Source organism: Orcinus orca, chromosome 19, assembly GCF_937001465.1.
Source record: "Orcinus orca chromosome 19, mOrcOrc1.1, whole genome shotgun sequence".
NCBI lineage: Eukaryota > Metazoa > Chordata > Mammalia > Artiodactyla > Delphinidae > Orcinus > Orcinus orca.
In genome coordinates, this window is record NC_064577.1 from 13,382,370 (window position 1) to 13,405,610 (window position 23,241).

Consider the following 23,241-nt stretch of genomic DNA (forward strand, 5'->3'; position numbering starts at 1 on the left):
TTCCATCCCAAAACAACAGAATACACTTTCTTCTCAAGTGCTCATGGAACATTCTCCAGGACAGATCGTATCTTGGGTCACAAATCAAGCCTTGGTAAATTTAAGAAAATTGAAATTGTATCAAGTATCTTTTCCGACCACAACGCTATGAGACTAGGTATCAATCACAGGGAAAAATATCTGTAAAAAATACAAACACCTGGAGGCTAAACAATACACTACTAAATAACCAAGAGATCACTGAAGAAATCAAAGAGGAAATCCAAATATACCTAGAAACAAATGACAATGAAATCACGACAACCCAAAACCTATGGGATGCAGCAAAAGCAGTTTTAAAGAGGGAAGTTTATAGCAATACGATCCTACCTAAGAAACAAGAAACATCTCAAATAAACAACCTAATCTTACACCTAAAGCAATTAGAGAAAGAAGAACAAAAAGACCCCAAATTTAGCAGAAGGAAAGGAATCATAAAGATCAGATCAGAAATAAATGAAACAGAAATAAAGGAAATGATAGCAAAGATCAATAACTAAAAGCCAGTTCTTTGAGAAGATAAAATTGATAAACCATTAGCCAGACTCAACAAGAAAAAAAAGGGAGAAGACTCAAATCAATAGAATTAGAAGTGAAAAAGAAGTAACAACTGACACTGCAGAAATACAAAGGATGATGAGAGATTACTCCAAGCAACTCTATGCCAATAAAATGGACAACCTAGAAGAAATAAACAAATTCTTAGAAAAGCACAACCTTCCAAGACTGAACCAGGAAGAAACAGAAAACATAAACAGACCAATCACAAGCACTGAAATTGAAACTGGGATTAAAAATCTTCCATGAAACAAAAGCCCAGGACCAGATGGCTTCACAGGTGAATTATACCAAACATTCAGAGAAGAGCTAACATCTATCCTTCTCAAACTCTTCCAAAATATAGCAGAGGGAGGAACCTCCCAAACTCATTCTACAAGGCCACCATCACCCTGATACCAAAACCACAATAAGATGTCACAAAAAAAGAAAACTACAGGCCAGTATCACTGAGGAACATAGCTGCAAAATCCTCAACAAAATACTAGCAAACAGAATCCAACAACACATTAAAAGGATCATACACCATGATCAAGTGGGGTTTAACCCAGGAATGCAAGGATTCTTCAGTACACGCAAATCAATCAATGTGATACACCATGTTAAAAAATTGAAGGAGAAAAACCATATGATCATCTCAATAGATGCAGAAAAAGCTTTCAACAAAATTCAACACCCATTTATGATAAAAACTCTCCAGAAAGTGGACATAGAGGGAACTTACCTCAACATAATAAAGGCCACATATGACAAACCCACAGCCAACATCGTTCTTAATGGTGAAAAACTGAAACCATTTCTACTAAGATCAGGAACAAGACAAGGTTGCCCACTCTCACCACTATTACTCAACACAGTTTTGGAAGTTTTAGCCACAGCAATTAGATACGAAAAAGAAATAAAAGGAATCCAAATCAGAAAAGAAGTAGAACTGTCACTGTTTGCAGATGACATGATACTATATATAGAGAATCCTAAAGATGCTACCAGAAAACTACTAGAGCTAATCAATGAATTTGGTAAAGTAGCAGGATACAAAATTAATGCACAGAAATTTCTGGCATTCCTATACAGTGATGATAAAAAATCTGAAAGAGAAATTAAGGAAACATGCCCACTAACCACTGCAACAAAAAGAATAAAATACGTAGGAATAAACCTACGTAGGGAGACAAAAGACCTGTATGCAGAAAACTATAAGACACTGATGAAATAAATTAATGATGATACAAACAGATAGAGAGATATACCATGTTCTTGGACTGGAAGAATCAACATTGTGAAAATGACTCTACTACCCAAAGCCATCTACAGATTCAATGCAATCCCTATCAAACTACCAATGGCATTTTTCACAGAACTAGAACAAAATATTTCACACTTTGTATGAAAACACAGAAGACCCTGAAGAGCCAAAGAAATCTTGAGAAAGAAAAACGGCGCTGGAGGAATCAGACTCCCTGACTTCAGACTATACTACAAAGCTACAGTAATCAAGACAGTATGGTACTGGCACAAAATACAAATACAGATCAATGGAACAGGATAGAAAGCACAGAGATAAACCCACGCACATATGGTCATCTTATCTTGGATAAAGGAGGTAAGAATATACAATGGAGAAAAGACAGCCTCTTCAATAAGTGGTGCTGGGAAAACTGGACAGCTACATGTAAAAGAATGAAATTAGAACACTCCCTAATACCATACACAAAAATAAACTCAAAACGGATTAAAGACCTAAAGGTAAGGCCAGACACTACAAAACTCTTAGAGGAAAACAGAGGCAGAACACTATGACATAAATCACAGCAAGATCCTTTCTGACCCACCTCCTAGAGAAATGGAAATAAAAACAAAAATATACAAATGGGACCTAATGAAACTTAAAAGCTTTTGCACAGCAAAGGAAACCATCAACGAGATGAAAAGACAACCCTCAGAATGAGAGAAAGTGTTTGCAAACGAAGCAACTGACAAAGGGTTAATCTGCAAAATATACAAGCAGCTCGATATCAAATAAACAAACAACCCAATCCAAAAAAGGACAGAAGACCTAAACAGACATTTCTCCAAAGAAGATATACAGATTGCCAACAAACATATGAAAGGATGCCCAACATCACTAATCATTAGAGAAATGCAAATCAAAACTACAATGAGGTATCACCTCATACTGGTCAGAATGGCCAGCATCAAAAAGTCTACAAACAATAATGCTGGAGAGGGTGTGGAGAAAAGGGAACCCTCTTGCACTGTTGGTGGGAATGTAAATTGATACAGCCACTATGGAGAACAGTATGGAGGTTCCTTAAAAAACCAATAATAGAACTCCCATATGACTCAGCAATCCCACTACTGGGCATATACCCTGAGAAAAACATAACTCAAAAAGAGTCATGTACCACAATGTTCATTGCAGCTCTATTTACAATAGCCAGGACATGGAAGCAACCTAAGTGTCCATCAACAGATGAATGGATAAAGAAGATGTGGCACATATATACAATGGAATATTACTCAGCCATAAAAAGAAACGAAATTGAGTTATTTGTAGTGAGGTGGATGGACTAGAGACTGTCATACAGAGTGACGTTAAGTCAGAAAGAGAAAAATACCGTGTGCTAACACATATATATGGAATCTTAAAAAAAAAAAAGGTTCTGAAGAACCTAGGGCAGGACAGGAATAAAGACACAGATGTAGAGAATGGACATGAGGACATGGGGAGGGGGAAGGGTAAGCTGGGATGAAGTGCGAGAGTGGCATGGCCATATATACACTACCAAATGTAAAATAGATAGCTAGTGGGAAGCAGCTGCATCACACAGGAGATCAGCTCAGTGCTTTGTGTCCACCTAGAGGGGTGGGATAGGAAGAGTGGGAGGGAGAATCGAGGGAGGAGATATGGGGATATATGTATATGTACAGCTGATTCACTTTGTTATACAGCAGAAACTAACACACCGCTATGAAGCAATTATACTCCAATAAAGATGTTAAAAAAAAAAAGTTAACTGTGCCCCACCTTACCCTAGTTTACTTTAATAACTTACTGTCATTTTATAGAAAAGCAGGAAACCCTCAGCCTTGCCAAATTGCCTGTGCTGCTTGCAACCATGATTCCAGAGAAATTACTCCTTATCTTTAATGGTTTTTTTAAAAAAAAGAATCGTGGTGAAATAACATTTACCATTTTAACATGTATATTCGTTGGCATTAATTACATTCACTATGTTCTAACCACCACTGCTACTATCTTCTTCCGGAACATTTTCACCACCCCAGAAGTTAACCTCATACCCATCAAGCAATCTCTCCCACTTCCTCCCAAATCCTGAACCCCTGGCAACCACTAATCTGCGGTTTGTCTCTATGTATTTGCCTGTTCTAGACATTTCACATAAATGGTCTTCGGGGTCTGGCTTCTGTCCCTTAACGTAATGTTTCCAGGTTCATCCACAGTGTAGTATGTATCAGTACTTCATTCCTGTTTCTGGTTGAATACTATTCCATTGTACGGTGTGTGGGGGACCTTCTGCAAACTGGATAATGGTGGCTGGGTAGCCTGTGGCTGCGAGCTACTAAACTTAAGGACCTATGTGACAGGTGGCATGTCGTTTTAATAGCTCTAGACATCAAAACAGACCGGAAACTAACACAACATAGTTATCAACTACACTTCAATAAAAAAAAAAAAACTAAAGAAAATCCTCCTCCACATGACTTCAGTTCCCCTTCAAATAAATCCCATTCAAAGTCCATCACTGCGCTACTTGCTGGGAATCAGAATTTAAAGATACAGTCAAAAGGGCTCAGGAAGCTCAAGGTCTAGTGAGAAGATAAACATCCAAACAGCTTCACCACAGCGTGATGACTTTCAGGACGGGAAGCTAAACTGTGGTGCTTCAAGTTCACCAAGTACTCCAGCTGAGGAAGCACATGAGCTTAATATGCAGGTAGGCGATGCTTCGGTTTTGCTTCTCACCTCCTTGATGGCCTGGGTCTTCAGAGAAAAGCCACAATGAGACCAGCGTTGCTTTCCCGCGTAGCTGGAGCCTCACGATCCTGTATGTGCAGCACCTACCATGTTCGCCTAATGCACCATCTTGCTCACACTAAGACGCCTTCATCTTTCAAGATCTTCCTATGGTTTCGTACTTGACTGGAGAGAGCTTAGTAGTGGCACGCCCAGACGTTTCACCAGGTTTTCATCCCCTCCTTCGACAACACATTACAATGTGAACTAAGACACTAATCCAGGGGAAACGTCACTGTTTATATTTTCCCCCATCCCAACCTTTTATTTTGAAAGATTTAAAACCTACAGAAAAGTAGGAAAAAACACCCCTGATTATCCCGATAACATCCTTAGGGCTGGGTGTACTTTGATCCAGAAGCCAGTCAAAACCACAGACATCTGGTTGTCATGTCTCTTCAGTCCCCTTTAATCTACAACAGTCCTTCCATCTTTTTCTTTCTTCACTGACACTTTCAAAGGGCCCGGGACGTTGTCTCATATACTGTCCATCAATCGGAACCAGTCTGATCGTTTCTCTCGATTAGATCTGGAGGTGATGATGTGTCGCTTCATGTTTGGAGCTCTACAATGCGAGGTTGTCACTCACGCTGGTGATGCTGAGTGTGATCACTTTGTTCAAGTTTCTTCCCTCCTTTGTAATGAGTAATTTGATAATTTGAGACTGTGAGTATCCTACTGCCCACAACCTTCCACCCAACAATTTAGTATCCACTGATGATTCTGAAAAATCACACTGGTGGTTGCAAAATGATTTTATCATTTTTATCACTCTTCCACATTTATTGGCAAGATGATCCTCTCCCTCAGCCTCACCTCTGCCTTTATTTCACTACTGATGTGGACTCATCAATGCCTTTTTAAATATTCAGTGTTTATTACCATCATCATTATTTTTATTGCTTCAATTGCCCCAAATTTGACCAAGAATCTCTCCAAGCCAGCACCTGTGTCCTTTTGCTATGCCTGCACCATTGTTTACATGCTTGACTTCTGACACAAGAAGTTCTGGTCTTGCCTTATAATTTCTCTGCCCCAGACCTGGAATCAGTTGTTTCTGCAAGGAACCTTGGTTCTCTTTCGTGGTGAATAGTATTTAGAACGTAAGATCTGGGTACTAACGGTGCTCAAATACTGGAGCATCATTGCTTCCAGGCTCTTTCAGTGGTTAAAGGTAAGATATTTTTTAATCATAAATCTACAATGATACTTCTGATTCAGATCTAACACCATAAAGTTCGTTCTCACTTTTCCCATTTGCTATGTTTCTCCTTCGTTCCTAAGACCACCAATATGTTTACTCACTTACCCTCTCCTACTTAACACACACTCGATTCAGCATTTCTCTACCCGTACCGTTCCGGACAACAGACCTGCTTAGTAGTGTTAGAGATTTCTGCAGTTCATCATCTCGGGAATACATACAACTAAAGGTACGCACAAAGAAACTTAAAAGTTACTCAAATTCTTTTTTACTGAATAAACTATTATTTCAATTCACAGATTTCTGTTTACTATTTACAAGCTTATCCCTCAAGTTGTAACAGAACCTACAAACCTAAAGAACTCAACATTAGAGAAAATTATTGCATCAAAATGATTCATGACAAACATTCAAATAATTCTAGAAAGGTTTATAATAATTACTAAACAGGAATCTCTGCCCTCCCCTTCTGACTACTGCATCACTAACCCTTCCCCATTTTAAAACGACTTGCTCACACTGTGATCTCTCAATTCCATCTATTTTACACTGTCATTTCCTCTTTCTACCTCTTCCTTCTCCCGTCTTCCTTATAGCTAGATCTTAACAACTAAGTAACTAATGTCTACATTACCTTGGCTATCTACATATTCAGTAATGTGTTATAATTATGTTTCCTCATTTGTGTTACTTTTTGTTTTCCTGGAGGTTATAATTGCCTTTCTTTTTTCATTGTTTAGATTTCCTCCTACTAAGTCTCATTCTCTCCAAGAGCCTCTCAGTGCAGTTTTTTCTGCAGGAAAACATTTCATTTTATTTTCTCCCCTAACTTCCAGCTCTATTGGGGAATGGTGGTTCTCTCAATCGGTTGCACAATTGATATCCTGGGTCTTCCCACTGCTATCATCCAGGGAATTCTCTTTACTTCTGTCTCTCATTTCTGGCATCACAGATCTCTTTTCTAGAGTTACTTTCTCATTTAGGGAAAGTACATCTGCTAGGAGCTTCCTGCAATACTCCACTACCCTCCACTACTTGAATGGGTCTTTTTTCATCTATTAAGCTGGGTACATAATGGACTCTTTCAATACGGTCACTTCCGTCCCTCAGTTCTAGAGAAATTTGCATTGTTTCCTTTGAAAGTGTCCTTGGTCCTGTTTTTCTCACCGTGACAGTCCTATTGTTTGGATCTTGAACCAATTCTCTAATTTTTATATCCTCCCTTGTCTTTTGGTTCTAATTTCTGGAAGATTTCTTCAACTTACCTCCCAAACTTTAAAACTGCAGGGGTGCCCAGTGGCCCTTTCTATTTGTCACTTTTTTTCACAGGTGACTTCTCATAGTTCTTTCTTTCACAGAAGGATAGGAGCCAATTGAAGGCCGGAAGTCAATCTAATTATCAAATACTAAGTCCAACTGTCGCACACTTGTTCGTATCTGTAATCATTTACTGCGAAGGTGGTAAGTCCATTGGCCAGTCAGGGGAAACGGCATCATTTCTTCCAGTGGTTCAAGGTGACAACGGCCCTGTTTCTTCTGTTAGTGACAAACTATATGTTTTGGGTTTTCTAAGGCTCATATTGCCTGGGATAAACAGCTCTAACCAAACAGTCCTTTAGAGTACGTACAACCCTTTCCCAGTTCAACAAGTTCATGAGGAACCTAATAATTCTGAAAGAAACAGCAAAGGCTGGGGTAACATCTCAGATGATCTCCAGTGAAATATATACAGAACATCTCAATGGTCCCCCTGTGAAGAGCTGTGTACCAGGTACTACCTGCTATCTCCCAGCTCCACACCTGCCCTTCTCTGCTCTGGCATTCTGGGGCTTGGAGTCTGCAAACTACTTTTCCCAGGCTCCCTCGCCAGCTAGCTCCCTGTTACGGTCTGCCAGGCGAAGGTCCTGGTAGGAGTTCAGAAGGCCAGATGGAGGATGAAGCTGTTCTTCCCCCCTGTACTTCGAGCAGGGTCTCTGCAAGTGTCTACATTCCCTCAGTGATCCCGGCTGCAGCCACGACTGCCTCTCTTTGGCCATCCCAGAACCAGCAAGGCAGGCCTCCTCTGGTCTGGGGGCATCTCCATGTGGTCGAAACACCAGCCCAGGGGGCCCCTCCGAGGCAGCTCCGGCACTGGCTGAGTGGCGGTCCCAGGAGCGCAGCAGTGACTATGCTCCCGGGGGCTCTGGAACGCACTTCCTTCCCTCAGGTCTATGGGTGGTAGCTGCTTCACACAGCTACTCACGTCTGGATCACTCTGCCCTCCTCTTTTTATTCTCTCGATCCTTCCAACAGTATTGTAACAAGTGGGTTGTTCTCCTTTTCCCACTCCCTTTACATATAAAATTATATCGTAATCATAGTGTTCACTTTGCAAAATGCTTAGAAATACATTTATTTACTACTGACAGGCTAAAGGGGCTTTAGTTCTGAAAAATGGGCCCAAGGTACGGCGTTTGACACCACTGGCACATTCTGACTACTAAACTGATTGCAGCCGTCACATGCCACCAAAAATATCCATGCAAGACACGGCTGAAGAAGTACCTAAGAAGCAGTCCCGGATCACATTTTTTTAAAAAAGAAAGAAAAGCAGAGTTGAAAAACAGGGAAAAGAGATGTAAATGTGGATCGCAAAGGGAAGAACCATTTTTGGGAAAGACTGGGAGCTCAGCCTTCCTTTCTAAGGAACAGAAAGTATAAAACAAGTCCAGTATCACAGGAAGATGTGCCTGCTGTCTACCTAAAATGAAAAGCACGCCCCCTAGAGGGACTATTAGAGGCTTCATTACCTCTAAACAAAATGGAAATAGGACTAGTGAAATGGATTAAAATGGACCTGATTCATCATGGGTATAAATATGCTAAAAAGAGTAGATGTTACTGAAGTTATACAAAAAGTATAGTGTCAGAAAGCTGATGACAGGAATAGAGAAGTCTCTGCAAATCAAATATTCCAAGCATGTGACTCTCCTTCCAGGTTTCAAAAGTAAACTGCCAATATTTTGGACGTAGGAATATATCAGTGATCAGTTAACTGTGCTTTACTAGTATTACTAAGAATGGCAAGAGTAAGATATAGCAACCATAATGCTGAATTCACTTATATTTATTTTTGAGATGCCCTCTAGTTTCTGAAGCTATCTTTGCTCCTATTTCTATTTTGCCTGGGCAAATCTATATAGATATAATTAAGCTTCTGTTACCACATCACACGAAAAATGGTTGTATGGAACAATCCTGCACGTTATTTTACAAAGATGCCAAGGAACTTTATTCTAACTTTGCCATAATTTACCGGGAAGGGGTACACCAAGTATTTACTCATCTTTTAAATAGAAAAAACATTTTTTTACTGTGGTAAATACACATAAAATTTACCACCTTAATTTTAAGCGTACAGTTCAGTGGCATTCAATATTATTTCACATTATTGTGCTGCTACCACCACTGTATTCATTCATTTTTAAAAGTGACCCTTTTCGGGCTTCCCTGGTGGCGCAGTGGTTGAGAGTCCGCCTGCCGATGCAGGGAACACGGGTTCGTGCCCCGGTCCAGGAAGATCCCACACGCCGCAGAGCGGCTGGGCCCGTGAGCCATGGCCGCTGAGCCTGCGCGTCCGGAGCCTGTGCTCCGCAACGGGAGAGGCCACAGCAGTGAGAGGCCCGCGTGCCGCAAAAAAAAAAAAAAAAAAAAAAAAAAAGTGACCCATTTCGTACTTCCCTGGTGGTTCAGTGGTTAAGACTCTGCACTTCCACTGAAGGAGTATGGGTTCCATCCCTGGTTGAGGAAGTTCCACATGCCACGTGTTGTGTGGCCAAAAAAAAAGAAAAAAGTGACCCTTTTCAATTTTATTTCCATTTCTCTGTGGCTTTACAGGTAAGAAGTTACCAGACAAATGCCAACACAATGACAAAGAATCTTGGCTCCACATTTGCAAAAATTTTTTTAAAAAATAAGACTTTTCAGAAATCCAAGTCATTTTGAAAGGAACGATCGCTTGGAGGGCCAAAAGAGAAAGAAGGGCTCTATCACCATAAATCAACTGGTGGAAGAATGGGGTGGGGGGGAGGCGGGGGGAGCCGTTCAGCAGACACGTGCCCTCCCGAGGCCACCGAAGTGCGTCCTGCTGGCTGCAGGCGGCTCGGAGCAGCAAAATGGGAGACGCAGGAGAGCCTTTGTACTGGGCATGCGCAGAGGTCAGTGTCGTGGACCACTGATGCCCAAGTCCAATACAGAGATCATTTTGCTGCTAATCCGGAGAAATTGATCTCAGTGTTCACACCCTCGGACAGAAAAAACCCAACAGTGATTTCAGATGAGCCCCAAATCAATTTTTCTTAGGAATTTAACGCTGGTTCAATGACTCCAAAGTGTCGTGACTGCTTGGCTCTGAGAGAGATAGAAAAGGTGAGCCGAAAAATAAAAACCGTGGGGCTGATGAGGTTCTCTTGGAGCCGATGAATGGATCCCTAGGGCTGATAAAAACTTTCATGAATGGAACAAGGTCCAGAGTCAGGTTCTTTAAAAAATGTCAGGGCTCTGGACTGGAAGCACTGCCCTGCGACCGAGCAGCTTTGCACACTGGCGCCACTGTGAAGTGCGCTGTAAGGTGAGAAGTACGGGCAGGGACCTACCCGTGGACAGACCGGCAGATGGGGCTGACAGAGATGCTTTGCACACTGAGAAATGGCTGCAGCCAGGTATTAATTATTATGATTTCCCAAGGTATGACAACTCCTTTAATTTTGCTTGTTTCTATTCAACTTTATTTACCAGTGGTTATTGTTTCTCAGAAGCGTGCACACTGGGCATCGCAGCTGCTGTCGAAGTAAAACGATCTCATTCTCTGAGCACACACCAGTAACTGGCCTGGGCTAGGGCGCCTCTTCAACAGAGTAGCAAGCACTAGATGCTCAGGAAGGCCAGCTGATCTCTGAATTTCCATTGTGATAATACACAGAGAAGATAATCCACTTGTGAACCATTGTGACTTTAAATAACCCTAAAACCAGCTACGTGCCCATTTACTCCATTTTATAGTTACAATTTTTGATGGGCGAGAGGCACGAAAACCTGTACCCAAAATGTAAATTGTAGGGATGTTTTCCAAAAAATACAGCCCACTTAAAAAAAAAAAATTAACTAATTAAAAATAGCCCTAGAGCTGTAACACCAACTTGAGAGAAAAGTGCGAGGCATCTCTACCAACTACTTATGAACAAAGAACCCAGGAGTTACGCTCAATAACCACATTTCTTTATTTTCCTAAAGAAACACACACTAAAACCCAACAAACGTTCTCTGTATCTCCCATTAAAACTTTTCTCTATTTTCCTTGTTTTTGTTCTAACACATGTCTGTTAAAATTGTTTTCAATCAAACAGGAATACGTAACACTGAAGGTCAAGGTCCCTGTTCAGGTAGGATTTAACTCTGCAAGTATCTAACCTGGTGCCAACCACCCTGTTTGAAATGAGATCAACAAAGTTCTGGCCTAGACCCCTGACTCATATTTGGGGGGTGTGCGTGTGCAGGGTAGAAGGAAGTGTCTAATTCTCTTCAAAGGGGTATGAAAAGACGATAACAGCGTTGGATGGAACCTCAAAGACCATCTAGTCTAAGCCATTAACCATTTTCCCCCTGCCTTTCCATACTGACCTCATGAAGATGTGGATGAATTTATTAGCTAAAAGGAAAATGCCCAACTTCTTTTGAGGAAGTCCAATTAGAATTGGGTTACAGTCCAATTATAAACCCTTGTAATGTTGACCATAAACTCATTGGACTCCAATTAGTTTATGGTCAACATTACCAAGCCATTGATTTCACATGTGAAAAAGGTATCAAGCAACTTCCCAATTTGGGTAATTTCGGTCACAACTAGAATCCCATTCTTCACTTCAATTTACAAATACAATCAAATCAATGTATGAATGAGAAGTACTGGAGTATAATGGTGAACTCCTGAAGAATCAGGCTGGGGTGGCAAAACACCTTGAGGACGCATTGGGGCTCTGGCTCGCTTAAGCAGTGGACACACAACAGAGGTGAAGTATACGTAGAGTAAGCAAAACATGCTCTGTCCCAAGCCCACTGACGGGCCTTCTAACCCTAGCCGATACTTGCTGGTCCCACACAGCCGGTTGAAAGCAGATGAATGCAGTGGCGAACACATATTACCAGAAAACACGCAGGAACACGTACGGGGGAGTGGTATCGGCCAAGTCTGCTCAGCGTAATTATTACTCCGTAACAACAGAAGCTGCTCTTGGAAATCACACCTTATCTTTCCAAACCACACCGAGCAAAAACAATAATCAAAAAACGATTCTCCTTTGTGATCATTTCTGACCCCTTGATGATTGCAAAAGTCACTGCCTCGTAACGGATTAGAAGAAGTGTGGCAGCCCCAGAGGCGGTCATGGTGACAGTGCTGAGGCTGTCAGCCCTTATCAATCACTTTCCATTAAAGCTTTTCCAATTTGGTGCTTCTCTCAAAGGCTTCATTTTGCCTGGATTAAGTCAAAGCATCAACATTGGAACCTCCTGCTCCTATTCTGACTCCCCAAATAAATGCTGTTAGCAGAAAGCCAGGCTTTTCCACGGTAGGAGCTCAAAACCAAAGCAACGACAGTGATGTGGTCACATATAAAAGACATCTGACCACAAACGTGTCACACCTGCATAATACAAAGGCCACGAGCACCCACAGGGTCCAGGAGGGGGGTGTTCAGGAGTGCCAAGAGAAGGGCAGGTCTGCGAGCTGTCATTTTAGCTCCTAAAAGGAATATCGAGCAATTCCAATATATTCATCGGAGCGCCCCAGTACTTGCTTGGATTTTAGAAGCAGGTCTCCTAAGAATTTTATGCTCTATGGTTTCACTGCCTGGTATCTATTATCTCCGTAATGGAGAAAAGTCATTTCTCTAAAATCTATAGCAGATATGTCTTGGGAGGGAAACAGTTTTAAATCAACTGAAAAGGGCATGTTTACAAAATAAGGGAGCCCTACAGAGACGGACTCATTTATCTTGGTAATACTGGTAGCCAGGTAGACGTTAGCTGCATTCCGCCACCAAATTCACAAGATGGGAGCAGCGGCTTACATAAATATGATCAACGTTACAATCACGCACATGTTTCTGTACCCAATAAACAGACTTCTTCATTATCATTTGTAATGGCTACATAAGCGTGACGAGAGCCTGAGACAGAGTGGTGAGAACACAAAGTGATGAACAGGGAAGAGAGAGATTTACTGCAGAGTTATTCTCAAACAGGCCTAGGGACTGACCAGAGAGAGGTGAAAGAGAGGCCCCAAAGTGTAGGACATCGCCACATGTTTTATTTGGCCCACATGGAATTTTTAACAAGGTTCATTTATTGTCAACACTAAAATACTGGGAGATTTCACTTAAAAGATCCAGATTCCAGGCTTCCCATAAAAAAATAAACACAGAGATGATCTGGTGTTGCATTCCCACTCGGCAAAGCTCTGCTGTTTCCTCTCTTGTTTGCCACTGGAGAGAATCACAGGGGCCCGCTTCAGTCACGAAGGTTTCCTGTCTGGCCTCCAAAAGCGTCTGAGGGGATGAAGGAAGTTTTTAGCCGGAAGCAATGGGAAGCAATGGGAAGAGGGAGCTTATGTGGGGCCGAAGATAATGAGCCTATGAAGAGCATACACAAATTGAGAGCATGTTGGGGGCAGTCAAGAGAAACTGAGTGGTAGTGGAAGAAGACAGAGACCTTGCGATTCAGGTGAAGTTGGGGTCTGAGATGGAGAGTTGTGAGGTGCCCATGAAACCATCCAAGAGTCGACACAGTAGGTCAAAGAAGAACTACCCCCCACCACACAAAAAAGAGCAAAGGACTGAGCCCTGAGTGTCTTCCATAGAAGATGGAAGAGGAAAAAAAGAAAGACGAAGGGGGACGGGATTAGTCCCTTGGCTTTCCGCGAGCTGGTCCCATCCTGCCCGAAGAGCTGCTCTAGGGAATATCACAACCAAGCGAGTCACGCACATTTTTGGTTTGCCGGTGCAGATGAGTTATGTTTACCCTATACTGTAATCTATTAAGTGTGCAATAGCATTATGTCTACAAAAACAATGTACATAACTTAATTAAAAAAAAAAGCTAACCATCATCTGACAACGCAGGATTGCCACGAACCTTCAGTTTGTAAAAAAAAAAAAACAAAAAACAAAAAAAAAACAACAAACCAACCAAAAAAACATCCACATCATCTGTGACGTACAGTAAGAGCAAAGCGCAATAAAATGATGTACGCCTGTACGCTGAGAAAAGCTTAACGCTGCTCCCACCTTGGGTCTAAATAAGTCTACGTGAGAAATACATCTGTAATAGATAACGTGCTTTGTTTTGTTTTTTCCCCTGGATGTCCAGATCCAACCCCCATTTCCATTCTGAGGGAATGCCCATCCTGTGAAGTCTAACACAGCCAGACTCTTCCTCTGCCCAGCCTTGGCAGCCAGGCCTGGCCAGCGCGGCACTCTTCCACTGACCCAGAGAGGCAGAGACGGTCAGAGGCAGCGGCGTCGCTCGGCAGCTCTGGCGGTGGCATCCTGACCTCGCTCTCCCTGCCCAGGGACGGCAGCTCTGCCCCCGGCCCTCCAGCTCCCTGTCACTGCTCTGGGCCTCAAACAATCCTCCACTCAGGAGCCCGCTGATATACGAAGGAGACTGTTGATATAAGACGGCAGAGCTGGTCTCTGATTCTGACCCTGGAAGCATCCGAACCAATACCCAAAAGTCCTAAACGTGGAAAAAAGCTCTATGCGTCTAATAATCTAAAAGCCCCCAAACAAGAGTATTTAAGTAAATGATGGGACGGTACTAATAGTATTAAAAGAAAAATAGGTTTATAAGACATTAGCTATAGCTGAAAAGAGTCTGAAAGAGAATATATATGCATGTGTATATATCTATATATGAATCACTTTGCTGTACACCTGAAACATTGTAAAACTGTTCTTCAACTTAAAAAGTTTAAAAAATACATAATAAAACATTAAAAAGAACGGTTAAAAATACCGTTTTAACTGTAAAAAACGGTTAAAAATACAAGATTATCATAATCTTGTCAAAATACTATGTACAGAAAAAATGACTAGAAGTACCAAGATATTAAGGGACTTCCCTGGTGGCGCAGTGGTTAAGAATCCGCCTGCCAATGCAGGGGACACAGGTTCAAGTGCTGGTCCGGGAAGATCTCACATGCTGCGGAGCAACTAAGCCCGTGCACCACAGCTACTGAAGCCCACACGCCTAGAACCCATGCTCTGCAACAAGAGCAGGCCCCACTTGCTGCAACTAGAGAAAGCCCGTGCGCAGCAACGAAGACCCAATGCAGCCAAAAATAAATTTTTTTAAGTTTATTAAAAGAGTACCAAAATATTAATAGTAAAAGTACATTTTCCTTAAAATTTTAATTAATTCTCAAATTACAAAGTAATACAGGCTTATCATGAAAACTTCTAAAGCTCTGTAAAGAAAACATCAACAAGCTCACATCACCCAGCTCCAAGCCTGGCCCCCGTGCACATCTCTGAAGTAACCGAAGTCACCTGCACCTGCTCCTCCACACCTGTTGTCACGCTCTAATCAACAAGTCTACACAGCACCTATGTGGATCCTTCTGTCTTTCCCTGTTTCCCTCTCTCCCTCCCTTTCTCCTTTAAATGGCATCACAGTGTACACATCCTGCTTATTTTGGTTTGTCACTTGACCGGACCCAGAAGAAGCTTCTCCTACTCATCCTTCAGACGTCTGCTCCCGTATTGTGTCCTCCTGGAAACCTCTGGGCCCCTAGGCTGATTGAGAGCCTTTTCTGCCTGCGCTACTGCAGTCACTAGTGATTTACAGTGTGTGTCCCCCCCCCACTACGCTCCAAGTTCCCCGAGGGCAGGAATTGTGTGCCCCAGGTACCTTTCAGCTCCAGTACCGAGCCCAGTGCCTGGCACACAGAGTAAATGTGCGTGATTGTAACGTTGATCGTATTTATGTAAGCCGTTGCTCCCATCCTGTGAATCTGGTGTCGGAATGCAGCTAACGTTTACCTGGCTACCAGTATTACCAAGATAAATGAGTCCCTCTCTGTAGGGCTCCCTTATTTTGTAAACATGCCCTTTTCAGTTGATTTAAAACTGTTTCCCTCCCAAGACATATCTGCTATAGATTTTAGAGAAATGACTTTTCTCCATTACGGAGATAATAGATACCAGGCAGTGAAACCATAGAGCATAAAATTCTTGGGAGACCTGCTTCTAAAATCCAAGCCCAGTAACTGTGTTGGCATGGAGGGAGAAAAGAGTGAATGAATGAATGGGAAAGGCAGCAGTAAGGTGAAGGATCAGAGGGCTCTGGGGGCAGATACGCATTAGTGAAGGACTGGGCGTTTCTCCAGAGACCAAATGGAAGGTGACACGGGGGTACAGAGTCAGGCACACACGTATGTAAAGAATAAGGGAGCGGGCTTCCCTGGTGGCGCAGTGGTTGAGAGTCCGCCTGCCGATGCAGGGGACACGGGTTCGTGCCCCGGTCCGGGAAGATCCCACGTGCCGCGGAGCGGCTGGGCCTGTGAGCCATGGCCACTGAGCCTGTCCAGAGCCTGTGCTCCGCAACGGAATAAGGGAGCTGAGGAATTCAACTAGCTTATCTCAACGAAGAAGGGTAAGAAGGAAGGAAACAATAGCTAAGAATATTCTTGATAAACAGTAAGATAAATAAAAGAACTCGCAGAGTTATTCTCTTGCTCCAGATTAACTGTTTGTGTTTGTGGTAAGGTTTTGAAAACAATTCCTTGAGAGATTAAGTTGTCTCTAAGGTCAGTTCAATAAGCCAGACAACCTGGAATTCAGTTTCTTACCTATTTTGTGTTCAGTTCAAAACAGCTAACATAAGAAAAAGTGGGTTTTGTGCAATACAAAAGTAAGGCAGCCTCACCACCATCCCGCATATGCACTAGAGGTGGTTTTGACTAACTTCATGACTGGTAATGGCTTCAGCCACAAGATTATAAATTTCAGTTTATTTGAAAAAAAAAAAAATCGACTCCATTTCTGATTAAATGAGGATGCAAACCTCCTAGCTCCGTAATATTCCTGCATAACTTACTCAGATCATCACTATTCTCCTTAAAGACCTTTCTAAGCTGGCTGCAAAGAGAGGTAAGAGCCTCTGAGCCTTACTTATTAAGGTGGCTCTCGACGACCAATTTAAAGCCACATTTTAACGTCGGCTGGCATTTACTGAGGACTCACTAGCAGTCACGATACCGCCCAGATTGTTCTCATGCAGTCTGCAGAAGAGCCATGGGACCCTCATTTTGAGCCACGGAGAGGGCAAGTGGCTCTCCAAGTCACCCAGGTTGTAAGTGGCTGAGCCCCAATGGTGACCCCCCCTTCGCCTGGCTCCACGCCTGTGCGGTGCGCTGTCCTTTCTCAACCACTGAACTCTTCCACCTCCTTAAGACGACCCCATTCCAAGGAGTGGGAGGCAAATCCAATGGTTCCAGAGAGAGACCTTGTCAATGCAATGTCAGTTGGGCTGATTCCTAACCACATCAATGAGACGCTGCTAAAATCACAGTAACTCTGCTTCGACAACATTATGTAACAGTCAGTATACTGAGAAGCAGTACTGTCCCTCAACCCGAGTCATTCAGAACCCTTCGTCTGGCCTTTCACAATTGGCTGCGTCCCTCAGACTCAGACGAGGCTCTATTTTGAATTCTAATGAGGACGAGGCACAATGAATATTTAAACTGCAATTACAAAGATCCCGCTTTTATGCGCATGTCCTTAACACAAATAACAGATCTGAAAGTATGCATAGGTGCCGATGGAAGACATCAGTCTAGTTTGCGTTTAGAAGCTGGAGACAGACAATAATACTGTTTTCTACTTGATGCTATTATTGGGGTGGGGGCAGGAGAAGAAAAGGGAGGAAAAACCACCCAAAGATCCCAGTAAAAAAAATTTTAAAGCCCAGGCTTCCGAGTGAAAGGTTCACAAAGAGGTGCTTGAATCCTTTGTTAACAACTGAACAAACAAATTCATCATCGGGCCGTGCTGTGTGGCCCCCTTGCAATTGGGTCTGTCCTTTTAACAAGAAATTTCCTCACTGGGAAAGCATCTAGGACTGATATATCAGATGGGCGAGGACGATATGGTGGCGGAAGGAAAACAAAAGACCATTTCACGGTTCACAGCCTAGTTTTGCACTCCCTTAAGTAAAATGATGATGTGCCGCTGCTATTCTCCGCTTACGCAAGTTCTCTTAGTTAAACAGCCATGGAGTTAACAGTAACCGAGTTACCCTGAGTGAGGTGCTTAATCCCCACCCCCCAAATAGTTAAAACATACCCTGCTTGCAGTATCATGTACTATGTGTATGTGTTTACATATCAGTGATCAACCTGGCCTTGCACTAGGGAAGAGCAAGTGATTAACTCTTTGCTATGTCGTGAGGCTCTTGGACCAAGCCTTTGCCCCCAGACCATAATTTAACTTCCATGGCGTCTGGACATCCTTTCGTAAATGTTAGCATTTATGGAAAGGGAATATGGTTTGTTTTCTTCTTACATGTCCTCTGGTTGAGTTTCTCTCCTGCTGGTACCAAATATGCCCACTGAGACTTGAGTTTGTTACCTTTTATTTATAGAAATTCTGTTTGATCCCCTTTCAAATTTTCTAGGTTGTTCTTTATAGCTCCTATTCTCTGAAGATACTTTCAAACTTGTCATGTCCTTCTTTAAATATAATCATAATTGATTTTATAATCTGCATCCGATAATCCTAACACTGCAAGTCTACGCAGAACGGTTTCTGTGGTCTGTTGCTAATCCTTGCTCGTCTTGTGTGTTTTCCCAATATGCCACGTTATCTTTGAGTGTGTGCTGGTCATTGCCTTGAAAATTTTTTTTTGGTTGATTCCTAGAGACCAAGGATAAACATGCTCTCCCCTCCAGAGAGGTATTCAATTACTTCTGCCAGGCACCTTGAGCTACAACAGGTAAATACAGCTACCCAGGATACAAATGCACAGGAAAGCCTTTCTGTGACCACAACTTGTCAGGAACGATAGTTTTTCCTTTTTCTTCTTCTCATCTGTTCAGTGCCAAGGCTGCCTTCTCCACAATCCCCAAGGACAATTTATTTCTGGTACACTTTTATCCCAAGGGTTTGGGACCCCACTTTAATGGGAAAAGGGTCTCCTATTACACTTCCCAACTAGGGTGGGCCCAGGACCTTACCTTCCAACTCCACTTGCCTACCCCTCTCAGGCTGCAGAAGCCCCTGACTCATGCCTGCAAGTGGGCTTTATTAGATTAAAGAAAGAGAAACTACTAGAAAGTACCTAAGAGTTTAAAGGCTGAAAGCAAAACAAAAGGTGAGGTCAGTACTGTAGCTACCCCACGAAAATTAAAACTGAATTACAATTTGATTCAGCAATTCCATTTCTGGGCATGTACACAAAAAAGCAGGGACTGGAACTGATGCCATACACCCATGTTCACAACAGCCAAAAGGTGGAAACAACCCAAGAATCCACTGACAGATAAATGGATAAACAAAATGTGGCATAAACATAACAATGGAATAGTATTCAGCCTAAAAAAGGAAGGAAATTCCCGACACATGGTACAACAAAGAGGAATATTGAAGACATTACACTACGTGAAATAAGCCAGATACAAAAGGACAGATACTGTACGGTTCCACTTATATGAGGTACCTAGAGTAGTCATGTTTGTAGAGACAGGAAGCAGAGTGGTGGCTAACAGGGGCTGCTGGGCGAGGAATGGGGAGTTAGTGTTTAATGGGTGCAGACTTGCAGTTTGGGAAGATGAAGAAGTTCTGGAGATGCATGGATGGTGGTGGTAAATGCACAACAATGTGAATGTATTTAACGCCACTGAACTGCATGCTTAAAAAGACTTACAAGGGTAAAGTTTATGTTAGGTATACTTTACCAAAATAAAAACTTTTTTTTTTTTTTTTTTTAAAAGGTCAGGCTAATGTTGCTAAGGGCTGCTAGACCTAATCAGTAAATTGCACAATATACCCTGAGTTCCAAGGCTTAATACTCATCAGGGGAAGACTTAGAAGTTAATTAATGGGGGTCATGAATACAAGTCTAACCTCCCTAGACCTTTGGAGCCACACGCTGAACCTCCATCAATATGCAAAACTAGCACTGCTTGTCGACAAACACATACACAATTGCAAAGGTCCCTTGAACAAATGCAAATGCAAAACATTTTTCTTTAAAGTTATCAGGCACCACAAATGATATAAGGATAGTTATGTGGTGTTGCTATACTATCGATAGAACTGCTAAATAAATATTAGGGGGGAAATTGAAGAGATAAGAGAAAGAATTCTCTAAAGTATTTCCATTGAAAAAAATTGGAGAAATTTCTTCTTTCAGCATCTGTTGTACTGTTGTACCTCCCCCTTCTGAATCACTACATGTAATTCTAATACAGATAATATATATACTTATAAGTAAATATAAAGGGGGCAGGAGATCAATTCACACTTAACACATTTTAAGATACCAACACATGTTTAAAAAACATGCATTTTAGTAATTCTGGGCATCTCTAAATTTCTCCTGTTTTCAAAAAAAAAATTAAACAGCTCAGCTCAGAAGATTTTATGGACATTTATGGCTATAAAGAGCAACACCAGGTAAAACTACAAAATAAAAACTTGGCAACAGTAGAAGCCATATTTTTCATTATGACGTCATGAATGGCATGTGGTGAGGGCCTCTATGTTGCAAATACAAAAATCTTACTTGCTTAGTGCATGATTGCTTAGTGCATGAAAAAGACCTCAGGAATGTTGTCTCTTAATTGGAAGATTCTTCCTACTTTCAACATATAAAAATAATGGCTAATACTTGCTCACTGCTTATTATTTGCTAAGAACTGCTGTAAGGGCTGTATATCCCTACCTATCTATCTACTTACCTACCTACCTCTATATCATCTATATCTTTACCTACATTAACTCATTTATTCCTTACAACAACCCTCCAAGATATGTACCATTATTATTCCCATTTCAGAGATGGGAAAATCGAGGCAAAGGGGAGCGGGTTTTCACAAGGTCACACAGCCAGTGAATGGCAGAGCTGGGATTTGAGCCCAGGCTCTGGGGCCCAGGCTCTTAACTATCGTGCTCTACTGCCTGTCTGCATAAAATATGGAAATTCAGGGACGATGGCGAGTGTCGGACACTTTACATATTTTATACAATTTCATTTTTACAACCAGGTCATCTATTTTTTTTTTTAACAGTCAAGGAAACTAAAGTTCAGAAAGAATAAGTTTATATAAGAATCAAAGATAATAACAGATGGAGGTGGGAGTGAACCCATCTATCTCTGTCGCCAAAGTTTCAGGATCTGGTGCAAAGAACAACATCCCTGTGGTTAGAAGTTATGAGAAGGCCGGTAAAGCAAAATCAAGGAGGCTTTGCTTTGCGCAGGAAGTAGAAAGAAGCACATGCCTACAGGCGCAGAAGCACAGAGTGGCTTGCTATCTGGTGGATGAGAACTGCCAGGTTACAGGGAGGAGACAGGTGATAAAAGGGCAGCAGGTGGGCGCCTCCAAGTTCCACTTCCTCTGAGATTCCAGAGTCCATATTTGCCCGGTCCTCCATCACCCTGTTGCTCTAGATTTCTGTTTAACCACACACACAGGCAAGGAAGGTAACACTTCTCAAGCTGTGCATCCCAGATGAACCTCACACAGAGATCCTTGTTCTAAAACTGGATAGATGGGAGGGATCCAGTATATTTTTCATACTGAGAGGGCTAAAAGTCAGGCAAAGCATGTGCTCAGATCATTAGTTTTTTTTAGTGCTACTGCACTTCTATTTATAACAAAGTTATTAGCCTTATAAATGTGGTGCATCTTTGTGACATGAAGCATCAAATAACCATGACTGTGATTACTGCTAGTGTCACCACCATCCAATGTCACTTACCTGTGGGCAAGGCACTGTGCACAAGCAATAGATCATTGAAACCCCAACAAACACGTGCATCAGAACTTCTGCCGAAGAGCAAGGACCCACATCGGGATTGCCTGGTGCACTTGTTAAATGATTAACACTCTTGAACCCCAATCTAGCCCTACTCAATCAGAATCTCGACGGGAGGGCCAGGGAATCAGCACTTTAAGAGTCATTCCCAGTGATTCTTATTTTGGCCCGTGTTTCCTCATTTTACGTACAAGGTATTAAGAAATGATAACTTCACTAAATAACAGGATATACACTCATTTGGACTTTAGAATCTGTGCTCCTACCTGCTCTATGGCTCGAGCTTCAACAATGAAGCCTGTGACTAAAACAGGCACAAAACAAGCAAGATCGCCTTTAAAACCCATGAGATCTGCCACCACCAGTCTGCAGGATGTCATAGAACTTCCCAAACTATTATTCTCGGTAAGCATACAGGAAGGTTTCTTACTTTAAATTAAAAAAAAATTAACAACGCATTATACTTCCCCTGCCCTCATAACAATTCATTTCATTTTAACAAGATTTAGGGATCTTCTAGCAATTTCAATGCTTCATCACATGAAACTGCCTGTACTAGAAGAGCAACCAAATCCCTGCGGTGAAATGAGACCAACGTGGGAAGCTTATCCGCAAATGATTAGAGAGGCAGAGCTATAACTACTTTTTTGCTTAATTGTGGTAAGCAATCTCTTACCACAAGACGTGGACTTCCTGTCCACCAGATTCACACGCCTGGTTTCGGTGCGAAGTTTCTCATCGGTATTCTCCACCAGGTTGGCAAGGTCATCAATTATCTCTATAAAGGAAAACAAAGATGCATGGTTAATACTCCAAAAATACCTTGGCTCACATCAGAGTCTCATAGCTGTGGTGGTCCTTCCTAGTAATAATTCTCTCAACTGCAGTGAGTGAGAAGGTTTTAAAGAACTCATGTATATTCTCTGAAAACTGCAATTCTGATTCATTAAAGGTTGGGGGTGGGGTCGGGAGGGAAGGAGTAGTAAAGAAAAAAACTACTTTGAGTTCAACACAATTCCAGGAGACAGAGGAGAAATGTCAAAAGTTCAGGGGAAAGAAAGCATGACCCAACAAATTTATGCCCAGCCAAGTTGTCATTGGAGTATAAAGACGGCAGACAGACGGTATAGAGGACTTCAGGGACCACTGGGATCCTTCTTAAGAAAACTACTTGATGATGAAATCTAGGCAACCAAGAGGTGAATAAAAATACAGAACTCTGGGCTGGAGAAGCCAGAGGCCATGACATTAGAGATGACAGCGAGAACTGAATCCATGTAAATACTGAGCTGAGAACAAATATGGATTAGGTTACAGAAAAGTAG

The 23,241-nt window shown here is 42.1% G+C and overlaps 1 protein-coding gene across 3 annotated transcripts in view; it reads right to left on the reverse strand.

The window, feature by feature from the left end:
- STX8 (syntaxin 8) overlaps nucleotides 1-23,241 on the reverse strand; it is a 240,041-nt gene that overhangs the window by 73,563 nt on the left and 143,237 nt on the right. For all 3 annotated transcript variants that reach the window (XM_004266848.3, XM_049701681.1, XM_033422863.2), the window contains exon 7: nucleotides 22,593-22,694. In XM_004266848.3, coding sequence (XP_004266896.1) covers nucleotides 22,593-22,694 — 102 coding nt within the window. The remainder of the gene's footprint in view (nucleotides 1-22,592; nucleotides 22,695-23,241) is intronic.